Source organism: Psittacula echo (assembly GCF_963264785.1).
Source record: "Psittacula echo genome assembly, chromosome: 3".
NCBI classification, from domain to species: Eukaryota; Metazoa; Chordata; class Aves; order Psittaciformes; family Psittacidae; genus Psittacula; species Psittacula echo.
The window spans coordinates 62,733,014-62,746,170 of NC_137736.1; the positions used below are offsets into that span (position 1 = coordinate 62,733,014).

At 37.5% G+C, this 13,157-nt stretch overlaps 1 protein-coding gene across 1 annotated transcript in view; it reads right to left on the minus strand.

The window, feature by feature from the left end:
- The window catches only part of UXS1 (UDP-glucuronate decarboxylase 1), a 69,577-nt gene that overhangs the window by 35,998 nt on the left and 20,422 nt on the right, over positions 1-13,157 (minus strand). The window contains exons 5-6 of the mRNA XM_080613687.1: positions 12,336-12,396; positions 7,271-7,451 (exon numbers count right to left, since the gene is read on the minus strand). Of these exons, the coding sequence (XP_080469813.1) occupies positions 7,271-7,451; positions 12,336-12,396 (242 nt within the window). The remainder of the gene's footprint in view (positions 1-7,270; positions 7,452-12,335; positions 12,397-13,157) is intronic.

Consider the following 13,157-nt stretch of genomic DNA (forward strand, 5'->3'; position numbering starts at 1 on the left):
CCACCAGACAAACCCCAAACCATGCATAAGCAAATGCCAAAAAAATTTATACCTAAGATCCAATGGAGTGTGATGCTTAAAAAAGAACAAATCCCCTGCACCAAGGTCAACTCAAGAAAATTAGTGAAAAGGTGAGGTAAGAATTAGAATTACAGGATGGAAGAAAGGGAAATTCCTTCTTTGTGTTACAAAAGGAAGTTTGTTTTTTAAAAAAGACTTGGCACCAAAACCTGAAAGAACTTGGAGAAGTCAAGGCTAGCTGCTACTCTGACAGAAAACAATACTGCACGGCATAAGGCTGTCTTGCCTTAGAACAGGACACCATTGTTCAAATGGTACACTCAAACATTTTAAACTATCTTCTGAGGTGTTTTTTAAGTAACAAGCAGTTGCAAATGACAGCAGTTAACAGCCCTCTGTTGGGTGTCGTGACAGCCTCACATAGCAAGTGCTGGAGGAAGCAAGCTCCCAGTTCAGGCTCGATCCAAAGCCCTGCCTGCATAGCTAATGCAACTGAAACTTTTAGGACTTTGCCTACAACATGAAGATAGTTAATTGTTATGTGTGACATGGAATAATTTCTCCTTACTTCGGACACTGTTGACACTGTAGACGTAAGCAGTGAATAAAATTTAGCACATTATTTTATAGGATTTCTTCTGTTGGAGCAATAATGCAAAGACACAGCTCGGGGTACAGTTTAATTTGGCTGTTGAACTTTGACATGCCTCTTACAGATAAGCCCTGACTGCCTCATGTTATTCCTCTGAACATGAGAGGCCCTTTCTCATAGCAGGATACTGTCATGAAACCAAAGAAAAGGGGTAGACTGGAAGCTGATGAAAGAAACATTCAGAGAAGCTGCTGACTGCTGCTTGCAGGTAACAGGCAATTCAAGCACACTGGATCAGAAAAATGAACAAAGCAATAGCTGAAGTCACCTGCAGCCAACTCAGAGTTGAACTCTGACCTGAGCTTTATGCTGTTTCTTTCTACCTATTCCTTTACAACCTTTTCTAAATCTCATTTTCAACAAGCTGTGGTGGAATTTCTGCAGAGTGAAAAACGTCGCTTCAAAAGCATTGTGGTCTGTCAGTAATTTGTTGCCCAAACCTAGTCTGTCAAAGCAAAGTGAACACTTTCCTTCCTCCCTCTCCATCCACTTGGTTTTTGTTGGGTTTTAAGTATCTGCTGAATTTTACACACAGCAGCTCCTATAGAAACAGTTCCCCTACTGGCACATGGCATATGCACAAAACCTCTTTCCTTTTTGTTGAATACAGTTAGGCCTGTGTTTATTCAAGTGGTGGTATAATTAATTGTTAGCTAGAAACAAAGGCAAACAAAACACAAAACACCAAAAGTTCTTTATGACCTTCAAATTTATTTATTTATTTATTTTTAAATAAGAAGCCAAGTGTAATGGAGAGTCCTGAAAAAAAAAAAAAAAACCACAAAAAAGAAAGCAAAAACACAAACAGAAAGCACTCTCCTCCTAGTCCTTCTTCCTCCTTTTGTTTACCACCTGGGCAATCGCTTTTAAATGAAGCCAAGAGAAGGAGCTGGGGGAAGAAGCTGGTTTTCCTTGCCTGTAGCAAAAAGTACAGTCTTGCCTTTGTGGTTTGCCTCAATGTACTTTTTCTCATATGCACAAAGGCAAAAATGGACCCCTGTGATAAAAGGTTCAGCCAGAGCAGAACTATCAGATAGACGGAAGACAGGGCGTTTGCCAACTGTCAGATGGACATCTTCTGGGTCAAAACGACAGGGAGCCAGGCAGCTCCAGGACCTTACCCTTTTGCCCAGGCAGGAATCTTTAGGGTACCAAGCCTTAGACCAACTAAAAACATCACTGGTTTTCTAAAATATTCAGAGAACAGTGGACGTTTCAGAAGGGTGGAAAGGCAAGTTTCTGCTCCAAACTGGTCACATTTGAGCCATCAAGCTGAAAATGTCAAGGGAAGTACAATTATTTCTCATTCCATCTTCCCTCTTTTAATTGTAAGGTCTAAAAAATGCTATTTTTTTTTTGTCTCAAGATTTCAGCAGGCCAACCAGACAAAGCCATCTACCTTGTCTGGCTGACAACATTGTGTGCAATTAGTTGAAAATAACTGTGCAAAAGGTTCTGCAAAGTAAATACGTAAGGACCAGAAAAGAACAAACGATCACAAAACTCTGCAAGTTCTGCATGTAACGCACATCAGGGGCTAGAACTCTGTAAGCCTCTGTGAATGCAGCACCAAGTAGTTTATCAAGCACAGGATGGCAGATTAGTGATAGAATAAATATGAAATAATTTTTTCAGGTTACAACTTTGCTGAAAGAAGAAAAGTAATTAATTTCAAAATAGCACAGACATGGCATGATCATTCAAGCCATCAGGAAATCAATGATCAACATAAATAAAGTTTTAGTAGCATATTGCAGGATCAAGAGCAACTAAAATTTGTCAATTGCACCCTTTTCTATGTGAAAAGCTAAAAAAACCTCAAACAAAAACCCCCAAAACCAAAAATCCCTGTAATGGAATGTGTAATACCTAAATCCAGACACAAATGTTAGGTCTTGTGTTTTCCCTAATGCTAAACAAATATGTTCAATGTAACACCTCACTTTTACAAAACATTGCAATAAAACTACCTTCCTTCATGTCATTCATCTCTGATTTTCAACTATATCACTGCATGGGTTCTGCATGCTTCCTAAGTGAATAATAAGGGCAGAGTCTATCACCTTTCCTACAACAGGAAATTGCATTCCTTTCTGTGAAGGAATGGCCTTCATCTTCAATTTCTGCCTTTAACATGTGTCATGGTACCACAAAACGCTAAACGGGTCACTAGGTCCACTAAGCACCTGCATTCATCACTGTACTTACTAGTCAGGAATTACTAAGCAGAAAAGCTTTGATCAGAAGCATACAAACAAGTTTCTACAGCTTAAAAATATGGACTTTTCTTGTGACGAACAGCTATGCCAATTCCATTACTGTAGGTCAGGCCACAGAAGGTGACACAGTGAAGCAAGACACTTCTATTGCACTGAGTTGAAAAAAGACTACAAATCCAAATTAATTTCCTTATGTTAAAAGTGTTGCCTGTAACTTAAGGCAAACTAGAAAAAAATTATGAAGGTTTACCATATTTATTGTACTGGAGCAGTTTTGAAGAGCTTCAGCAGAGACCTAGGCACCACTGCACTTGGCTCCAGAAAAACATAATTAAGTAGCGTATCTTCTGCCTTGACATGACTTTGCCTAAACGTACAGTTTAAATCCTTCAAGTTGAATGTATTAAGTATCTGGCAGGGGGAATGAAGACTAGGGGGATGAAAATCTGGGATGGAAGTACTGAAGCAAAAGAAAAGCAATGTACTGAAGGCACTCATAAAAAATTAGAAGCTGTATTTGTATGTGCCTTAAGTTACCTGTGAAATGACTTGGAGACTGAACAATTCTGTGATACTGTAAAACGGTGCTTACTAAAATGTTATAATTTTGACTTCTGGAAGGCTGTTATACACAAGAAGGCTATAGCCTGTTCTTTTGGCCAATTTTGTCAGACTGTTGGTTTTAGCCTTAAAGGCAACTCAGACCCAAATCCAGCAAAATCCTTAAGAAGAAAAGCATTTTCAGTCCCAGTCAAGCCAATGATCTATTAAAAGTTCTATAAATAATGTTATTTCATATACTTATATGCCTGTTACTAACAACTTCATACCTTCTGAAAACTCTGAAAGCCCATCTCCTTGTGACTATGTATGCCACATGCTCACAGCACTTCTCTCAATTTGCAAATTATGCCTTTATTCTACCATTTTGTAAGCTTTTCAGTGAAAGTCAGGAAATCCTAAAGTACCTTTGCATTCACAACAGCCACTGGAAATAGAGCCGGAATTTAAGGAATGTCTTGCCAGAAACTGGACTGCTAGTATTAATAAAGAAAAACAAAAACTAAGACCAAAACCAAACAGCTTTGACTGATCTTCACATCAATCATTACAATTAATCTCAGGACATAAGTGATGGAAGGGTGGACCTTACCTACTACTTACAAACACTTCTTTCACATCATGTTACATTAGTTCAGAAGTGTACTTGCTTGCGTTTTAACAAGTGAGTCTTTGAGCATGAGAATGGAACTGCTCTTTACAAAAAGAAATTACCTATTTTGCCTTCAGCTGCCACTGACTGCAAGTTTAGAAATACCGTACTGATATTTTACCAAGAGCTCCTGTTTAAGAAGTGAAACATTAGAGGCCATCAACAAAATTCCTGCAACTGTGCTCCTTTGGTTTAAAACCAAAGTGGACAGCGTAATCTAATTAAATTGGAAAGAAAAAGGATAATCTCTAGAGTGAAGCCTTACGTCTAAAAGTATATTTCTTGAGGACTACAATGAACATCTTTCCAAGAGAAGAAAATCTTTAAACTACATTTTTTATACAATGGCAAAAGTATTCAGAACATTCTGTGCATTTCTGATTAGGAAAATTAACTCAGTACAACTGAGCCAACTGTTTCCTCTGTTCATTGGAAATCTGCGGCATCTTCAGGCCTGGTTTTGTTTCAAATTTGTGAAAGTAGAAGGAATTAAAAAAAAAAAAAAAAAAAAAAGGTTTTTTTTGGGGGAGGGGGTTGGTGTTGGGTTTTGTTTGGGGTTTTTTTTGGTTGTTTTGTGTGGGGTTTTTTTTTTATACCCACACATATTGAAGCATAAACATATTTCACAATAGAAATTCATAATTTGGTGGCTTTAAAATTCAGTTGCAATCATATCTATTACCCTGAAGTGGGGTAAATCACAGTAACACCAGATCAAGTATTCATTCTCATTTGTTCTCCAGCTAACATCTTTGTGTCTTTATACTATGGTTTGCAGGAACATGAGCCTCAGTGTTCTAACCATCTTAAGGAGCTTGTAATCTTGAACGTAGAGAATGGGGCCAAAAATAAGGTAAGTTGGATTTCTATACTTTTTCATTGATAATATAGAGTAACAGAAGATTCTTTTATACACCACTAGGTTTAATAGGGTTAATACAACTATTATGCAAACTATTCCCCCCCACACACACTATTTTCTGTCTTTCAAGACTCCTAAATTACTTTCACTCCATAAAAGAACTTGGGACCTTTGTTTTTCCGCTTGAAAAAACATAAGTGAAAGCTATGTTCTTGCACATTTTTTACTGACATCATCTACAAATGCTGAAGCAAAGGAAATCCTGGTGGTGGAGGAGAAAGTCATTCAGCACCATAGTTAACTACAGTTATCACAGGGCTAATAAATGTGTGTTTAGGTGATTTATTACTGTCTCTGGCCAATCTAGATTAAGATCCAAGAATGCTGAGTGCCATTTCATGTAATGCATCAAAGATAATGAGTCAGACAAGGCAGACTGTGCGTAGGCATCACTGTGAAGCCAGAAAGAAAAATACATGGAGAGATTTAGTGAAACCTTTGCGTCTTGAGACTAAACTCACTTTCCATATCAAAAGTGCAAGCACTGTTCTTTCTAAATCAGAAATGCAGTCTCTCACAACTAAAGCACCAATTACTCGCTCTGGAATTTAAGTGTCAAACAACCTTATATGACCTTGTTTAAACAGGACAGCAAATAAACAGGAATTCTTTAGATACAAACCTTCTTTTGTCATGACTTAACAATCATTCCAACTTCTATTTACAAGTAAAAAGGAGAAACTGGGACTAAAAAGTTTTGATGCATATGCCAACTTCTTAATCTCTTACAATAACTCACTGCCTAATTTCTGCCACCCCCCCAGCTGGACTATAAACTCTGAAACGAAATGAGTTTTATCACGTTTCTACACTAGTATATCAAAGTTAATTTTGTCTTAACATTTAGCCATGCCAGCTTTAATTTACACTGTTGGAGGATGAGAAGACATTCAATAAAGTACCCACTGAATAACATGTTATAAATTGTTGTCAGTACAAAATGGGGAAGTGGTGTCTTAATTACATACAACATGGGAGAGTTAGCTGAAGGATGTCAGAATTCCCATTCATTAGTGCCTAATAACTGGGCAACAGAATTAGCAATGATGATAATTCCCTGAGAAGGTCCCAAGTGTAATCAGTCACCAAGAAGGTAACACAGGGGAAAGATTAGGAAAGCTGACAAAATGAACTGGCTGAGGTATAAGCTACCAGCACCTGGAGGCAATTAATAAGATCCTAGCCCCATTATCCTGTCAGTGGAGGCTCAAGTCTGAAGTAAAATAACATGCAATAACTGAACCAGTGCACTGTCAGAGCAGAGAAGGAGGATGTGTTTGCAGGACTGTTTCAGTACTGTTGTCAGCAGTTCATCACAAGCACTATAATACAAGAGATGCACTTGCTAGAGGTTTTCCCAGTGAAATTCCACCTATTAGAAATCAGCAAGAATTAAAAAAAAAAAAAAACAAAAAAAAAACAATCCCCCCAAAATACAGTCCCAGATACTTTTTGTTTCTTTAAAAAAAATCCAAAACCTACATTGCAACAAAGTTTAAAAGGGATGGAGCAAACCCACCAGAACTGCAGTGTAACTTGAGTAACATTTTTATTGATTCACTATATACTTACATACTCTCAAAGAAGTTTATAAATGCAGTCTCTTTCAAATGCAGCTGTGTTAGGCTGTCTTACAATCTGGCATAACAGTCTGAGTTCTTGGTTTGGTGTGGGGTTTTTTTTGTTGAAAACTGGGGAAATTCAGCGCTGCCATTTTCCTATTCTAGAGGCTGTGCAATGCCTGTACCTAAAGTAGGAGCAATGTTTCTCGCAGAAGTCACTTAAGGCAACTAAGCAAAGTGAGCTGATTTGCCTTCTGAAATAGCTTAGTCTCCTCTCAAATGATCACACACAGTTGCAGCCCTGAATTAAATTTCTCAGCTCATGACGTATCCAGACCACAGACCGTGTGCATAAGCCCATGCAGGCACACAGGGACATGGCACAATGGATGGGACAGACAGACTGACTGATTGCCATTTTGCCTTCTCAGAACCAGGCACATTAGGAAGTTTTTAAGATTCTTTTCCTCCTCTCCACTCAGAAAAAAAGTGATTTCAAAACCAGAAGTGCTCTGAACCTCCCATTCCACACTGGTTACAGAAAATAGGCTAACAAAACCCAAAGCATATAGGTATTAGATGAATCCCAAAGTCAATGCATAAATTTCATTTATTTATAGACATACATACTTAGGAGAACAAAGTACCGTAAAGTGCAGATACCAAACAGAGACTACTCACCCTCAATGTACAAGGGCTCAACCACATCATGATTTATCAGTTCGAAGTTCTCATGACCAATCCAGTGCTCCACATTTCTTTTCCTGCCCGTAAAGAAGTTGTCCACAACTGTAACCTCATGGCCATCCATCATTAGTTTGTCAGTAAGATGAGAACCCACAAACCCTGCTCCTCCAGTTATCTGCGTTAGGACAGTTGGTATAAATTTCTTTTTCTTTTTACAGAAACACCAGACAAAGTCTACAAACATGAAGACAGAAGAACAGTAGCTTTCAGATCTTTGCTTACTCCAGGGGAAATAACTCCATTTCCATGCTTTTTTTTTTTCCCCTGATATTTACAGCATTTAAAATTTCAAGAGACATGCTTGACATGTTTCATCACTGTTGGGCTAGAAGTTCAGCTAACCATTCACCTAAAAAAAGCCGTATCTCTTTTTCAGATTAGATTATTTTCCTTTTTTCCTACAAATTGGATTGTGCCCTTTTATGCAGGATCAAGGCCTAAAAAGACCCAAAAAGGTAAGAGGAGAATTTTCTGCAATTCTTATTTCTCAGAAAAAAGATGACAGAATGCCACATTATTTTCATGTGAGATTTATAATATCAGACATGTCAAATCCAGCTTTTATCCAGTTTAAATGGAAGAACATTGGTTATTCCAAGCGCTACAAATTCTTTCACCCTTCAGAAAAAAGATTAAGTATATTCTTTGAAGACCTCTCATTTGAGATATCTGCTAAAACCAAAATTCCTCTTTTTGTGCTTTAATGCATCCATATACCACATCATTCTTCTGGCCTGAAGTGGTCAGGCAGTTGGTCCAGATGATCGTAGTAGGTCCTCTCCAAGTGAAAGTATTCTATTCTACCCCATTAGCTCTGCTATCCAGCATGTGCCTACCTTGGAGCTTTAGGATGTTTTACTGAAAGGAAATAAGCAGAAATGAAATATTTAAAACCTTGTACTCTTGTTCCATTGCAGATGCAGAAGCAGCGAGGAAGTTCATTATGTTTTTCCCTTTCTGCACCTCAGACTTTAACAGCAAACTAAAAAAATCATAAATCACTAACTCTGTACTGAAGCAGTCAACAAAGTAAGTAGAACTGAAAGCTGTGCAACACATCCAGCCAGACATATCCACAGAAGCAATTATTTTCTCTGCATTTCACAAGCTGTTTTCAAGAACACACTCATGACAGATCACCACTCTCAAAGAATAAATGGACTTGTAAAAGCCCCGTGTGGCATTAGTTATATTACGTGACTGCATGATCAAATTCACATTTTGAAAGTGATTCAGCTGTTGATCTCCATTCTTCAACTGCAATGACACGCAGTGACAACTAACCAAGCAACAAAAGGACATGGTATGATTGTTAAGCAGGAATAGATGGTGTGCTACAATGACAAAGTGCTGTGTTGAAAAGGATGTGGATGCCTGAAGATGCACTTCGGGTTAGCCAAACCCTGAACATTTATCTTGTCCACTCCTCCATCATCTACTATTGAAGTCAGATTAGTAGATTTATTAAAAAACTCAAACAAACAAAAAAACACCAAAAAAAAAAACCCCAAAAAAACAAAAAACAAAACCAACCAAACCTAGAAAAGACACAAAGCTATCAAAAAATGGAAAAAAAGAGAAAAATACATGTTTTCTTCCGTAAAAACCTGAATACCCACATCTTGCATTCTCACACTTGCTTTTCTTATTAAAAATTCAGGGCTACCACTGTGTCAAAGACGTTGTAAGTACCAGTTAATAAAAGAACCATTTAGTTGGCCTATTTAGTATTCTTCTGGATTTGTCAGGGCTTCCTTGTAGCAGATTCAGTATGTGATTCAGTTCCTTGACAAACCTGAAGGAGAAAGAGGATTTAGGAGAACCCTCTTTGAAAGACAGAAAGAATTTCATGGCTCCTGCTACCCTGGAACAGAAAGGAGAGAAGAACAGGTTTCTGATAGAATGCTGCGAACAAGGAAAGAAGAGCAGTAGCTGAGGGAGAACAGCCCTCTGCCAGGCACCATCACTTACCAAGGGAAAAATAATACGCATGGAAAACCTACCACCATAAGCTTATTCTGACCTGGAAGCAAGCTGCACGCTTGCTGAATGGTACAAGGGGTTTGCTTTTTTATGGTAACCAGGACAAAAGTTTTTTGAACCTATTCCTTCAGTCAAGGCCAAAGGAAACCTCTTGCTGCTACTTCTATTTCCAAGATTCCAGAGAAGAGAAACTCAATGCTTGCAATATGTCTTTGATGCAGTGTAAGAAAGTTTCTTCTTCCTGACCTCCCTTTTGGAAAACACCAAACAAAACCAAGCACTGCTTACAGCACACTTCTATGTTATATGCAAGCAAAAAATGCAAAAAAAAGCACAAACCAATTTTGTTTGGAAAGAAGTTTCCAATTACTTTAAATCTGTAAATAGTTTTTATGACAGACCTAGCTTTATTAAAATATCACTTCCATAGGTGTTACATAAAGATCTACTTGGAAAAGGAGCTGAATTTCCCCTGGAATAGTACACAACTGTAAATTACGTTTTTATCATTACTTGAGGCTACATTAAAAAAGAAAAGATGATTTATCACTGAAGCTCTCTGTATAACCTTCCTGCAATCACTCAAAGCAAGGTCAATATACTTCATTTCTAAATGACTTCCTGCAAATCACAATGACGTATTAATCTACAAAATCATATACTGTACATGAATCATTTTCATATCAGAATTGAAGCACCAGCACCTGAGGTTTAACTAAACATTCTTTGATAAGACATCGCTAATAAAAGTATTTAATTACTTAGTAGTGCCAATACGCATGGTAACTTTAGCATCTACTAAAAGTCACAAGTATGATTACTGATCATTTCCTCCACTAGAGGCACTGAAAAGTTTGTGTATTCATTAAACAGATTGATTTCTGCTGCCTGCAGTCAGATTCAAGACATCTATTGTCTAATAAAGAAATATTTTTTTATTTTATGGTTTTACCTGTCTACTATATTAAATTCAGGAAAAAAACCACACACACTGAACCAATATCAACACTATCTTCCATAATATTAACAGAATTTCTTCTCTTGCATACAAAAGCCTGTGGCCTAGTCACTTCAGAGAACTGAGAAAACAGAGAAATCATGCACAACAGGCTGAAGACCTGAGCTCTTCTGACTGAGAGTGCCAGAGTATCTATTCTCAGCTGAAACACCACCCTTACTAGCAGTCACCCCAAAATGGATGCAGTGTAATTAAAAAATAATTGCTAAAACTGTTCTCTGGTCAGGTCAATGCTGTGGGTATCCTGGGGTTTTAGCTGGAGACTCTACACAGAGGAAAATAATATCAGAATTTAGAATGGATTCTAGGAAAAGATGCAGTATCAACAAAATATGAAGCTAATTATCTACCAAAGTTCACTTGTCTTGCCAATTCTTGAGACATTTCCAAGTGTCATGCAAGGTCTACAGGAGTTCTTTATATGCTGTCTTCAGCTACTGAAAAGAACATAAATTATTATTTCCTGTAAGATTATGACAGCAACACTGTCATATCATGACTTGCCCACATTGGCAGGAGGCTTGTGAATGCTCATCTGAGTTCACGCTGAACTAGTTCCCGGCCATGACAGAGAAGAAACAGCTGAACAACTCCCTCATCCTTTTGGCCAGCTTTCTTTTTAGTAATTTAGACTCTACAAAATGCATGGACACAAAAAACCCTACAGACCTACAGGTCAGCAGAAAATACTCCTATTCCAACTACTTGCCATCTCTGTTGAAGCAACAGATTTCAACAAAATATCCAGTATTTTTCAGAGGCAAAGCCTAAAACAGTATTAAGAGCTCAACAGCCTATTAACAGCTTGCACAGATACTTTACTTGAAAGCACCTTCTCACTTACACAGAAAACATGACACTAAGGTAACTTCATTACCCTTGCACACCTGAGCACATAATTTAGGAATTTTTAGACTTAAGCTTCTCTCTGCTATTTTCCTCAGCGTATCTTCCATACTCAACAAGGGAACAGAGCGCCTACAGGTCTATCTCCTTCAGACTGTCACAACAGAAAAACATTGCAGAACTAAATTCATTTGATAGCACATTCTTTATGAAGTTTTGCAACAGCAATAAAAACTACTGTTTAATAAAGCAGTAAAAAACTGTTTTTATTTGCATCTTTTCAGTGATTTTCTTCAAAATTTCGAAATCAAAGCAAACAAGAACACCAGGTAAGTTAGGCACTTCAGCAGGGATTTGTCCCAGTCTTTGCCTTCTACTACAGAGGCAGAAGTTCATAATCTATATTTGCACATCTCATGTAGCTATACTTTCTCTGTTTCTTCAACATTTAGGGAGACTTCTTTTTTTTTTCCCCAGGACAGGCAGAAACAAGGGAGAATTTAGGACACAACTAATTTCAAAAGTGTTTGTAGACAAAACTGTAAAGTTGATTTTACAGCACAATTTGCTGAATATAAGAATGCCTTGGATAAGTACTTGTCCTTACTTAACCTGCCCTCCTCTTCCATCCCAAAATGCCTATGAAGTTTCAAAAACAGAAACAACAGAGAAGACAAGAGATGAACATTTCCTCAGTCTAATTAACTGGTCCTTCTTAACAGGGCTGCAGAGCTCAAGAGCAGCTCAAGAGCAACTGCTCTTCTAGCCTTATGACCTGATTTTGCCCAAGCTTTGGGTCAAGAAGTGCCTAAAAAAGTTTCCCGGTTTCTCTGCAAGTTTAAGCCATCTGGGAGCACACACAAAGGCCTTTTGGTAACACAATCCTGAGATGTTGCAAGCAGAGAGCAGTAGCTTAATTGGCATGTCAAATCGCCAAACCAGAGCCAAGTCTATTATCCATATGCTGAGTTGGAGTGCATCAACACAGATTAAGTGAAGCGCTACCCATAACCCTGTGCAACATACAATATCCAAGGTAATTTACTTTATTTATTTACTCATGTCTTCAATTAATCCTACAAGACTGATTACATTCCACAGACTTTTATTTTTTATTTCCCCAAAACAACCCTTGAAAAAATACCAACTTACCAGGATTCTTTTACGATCTTTTTCTGATAAAAATTTCACCGGTGGGTATTTCTGGGTGAAACTATAGAACATTTCAAGACAAAGAAGAGGAACTACGTAAGTTTCAGCCTTGCTGCTTTTTTCACATATCTGTCTTCAAAATACAAAAATCTGCTCTGACAACTTCCCATTCTTAAAGTTCTGCTAAGGTATGTTTGCTCTTTTTTTCGAAAGAAGGATCTGGGCCAACATGAGAAAGTGTCTATGTTTAGTAAAAGCTCCATGAGAAATACCAAAATTGATCTGCAAAAAGTGCTTTTAATATTTCTGCTTAACAGATTTTCTAGAATGGATCAACTGATTTCTATATTCTGAGAGCAGGAATAGCATCACAAGTCACTGGAACATTTTTTTCTTTTGTTTTAAAAAGTAAACCACCTTCTTAAAAGTAGTGGAAAAGCAAGCATCTTGTGTTGACTTACCACATTGACTTCAAACATTTTTCAACATTTCAATGTGAAGTTTACAATATAAAGTTTAAATTCTTCTTCAAGTTTCACGGCAATCAGTAATTGGAAAGTTTATAATCAGAATATTGAAGAAACTCTTAAGATATTCAACAACTTTTACCAGAAAGCTTATTCAGTATGAAAGCTAATCTTAATTTTCTTCTCAGAAATAGCTAGACTACCATTGTTTTGATGGTCCTTAAGCTACTTTCACTTTAATTTTTTTGCACTTTGTTCTTTACAGGAACTTAAAAACTAAAACATCCTAAAATAAAATTGTGATACATGGATCTTAGGTGCCCTCTGAAGCTCCTGATGCTGAGAATCTTAGATG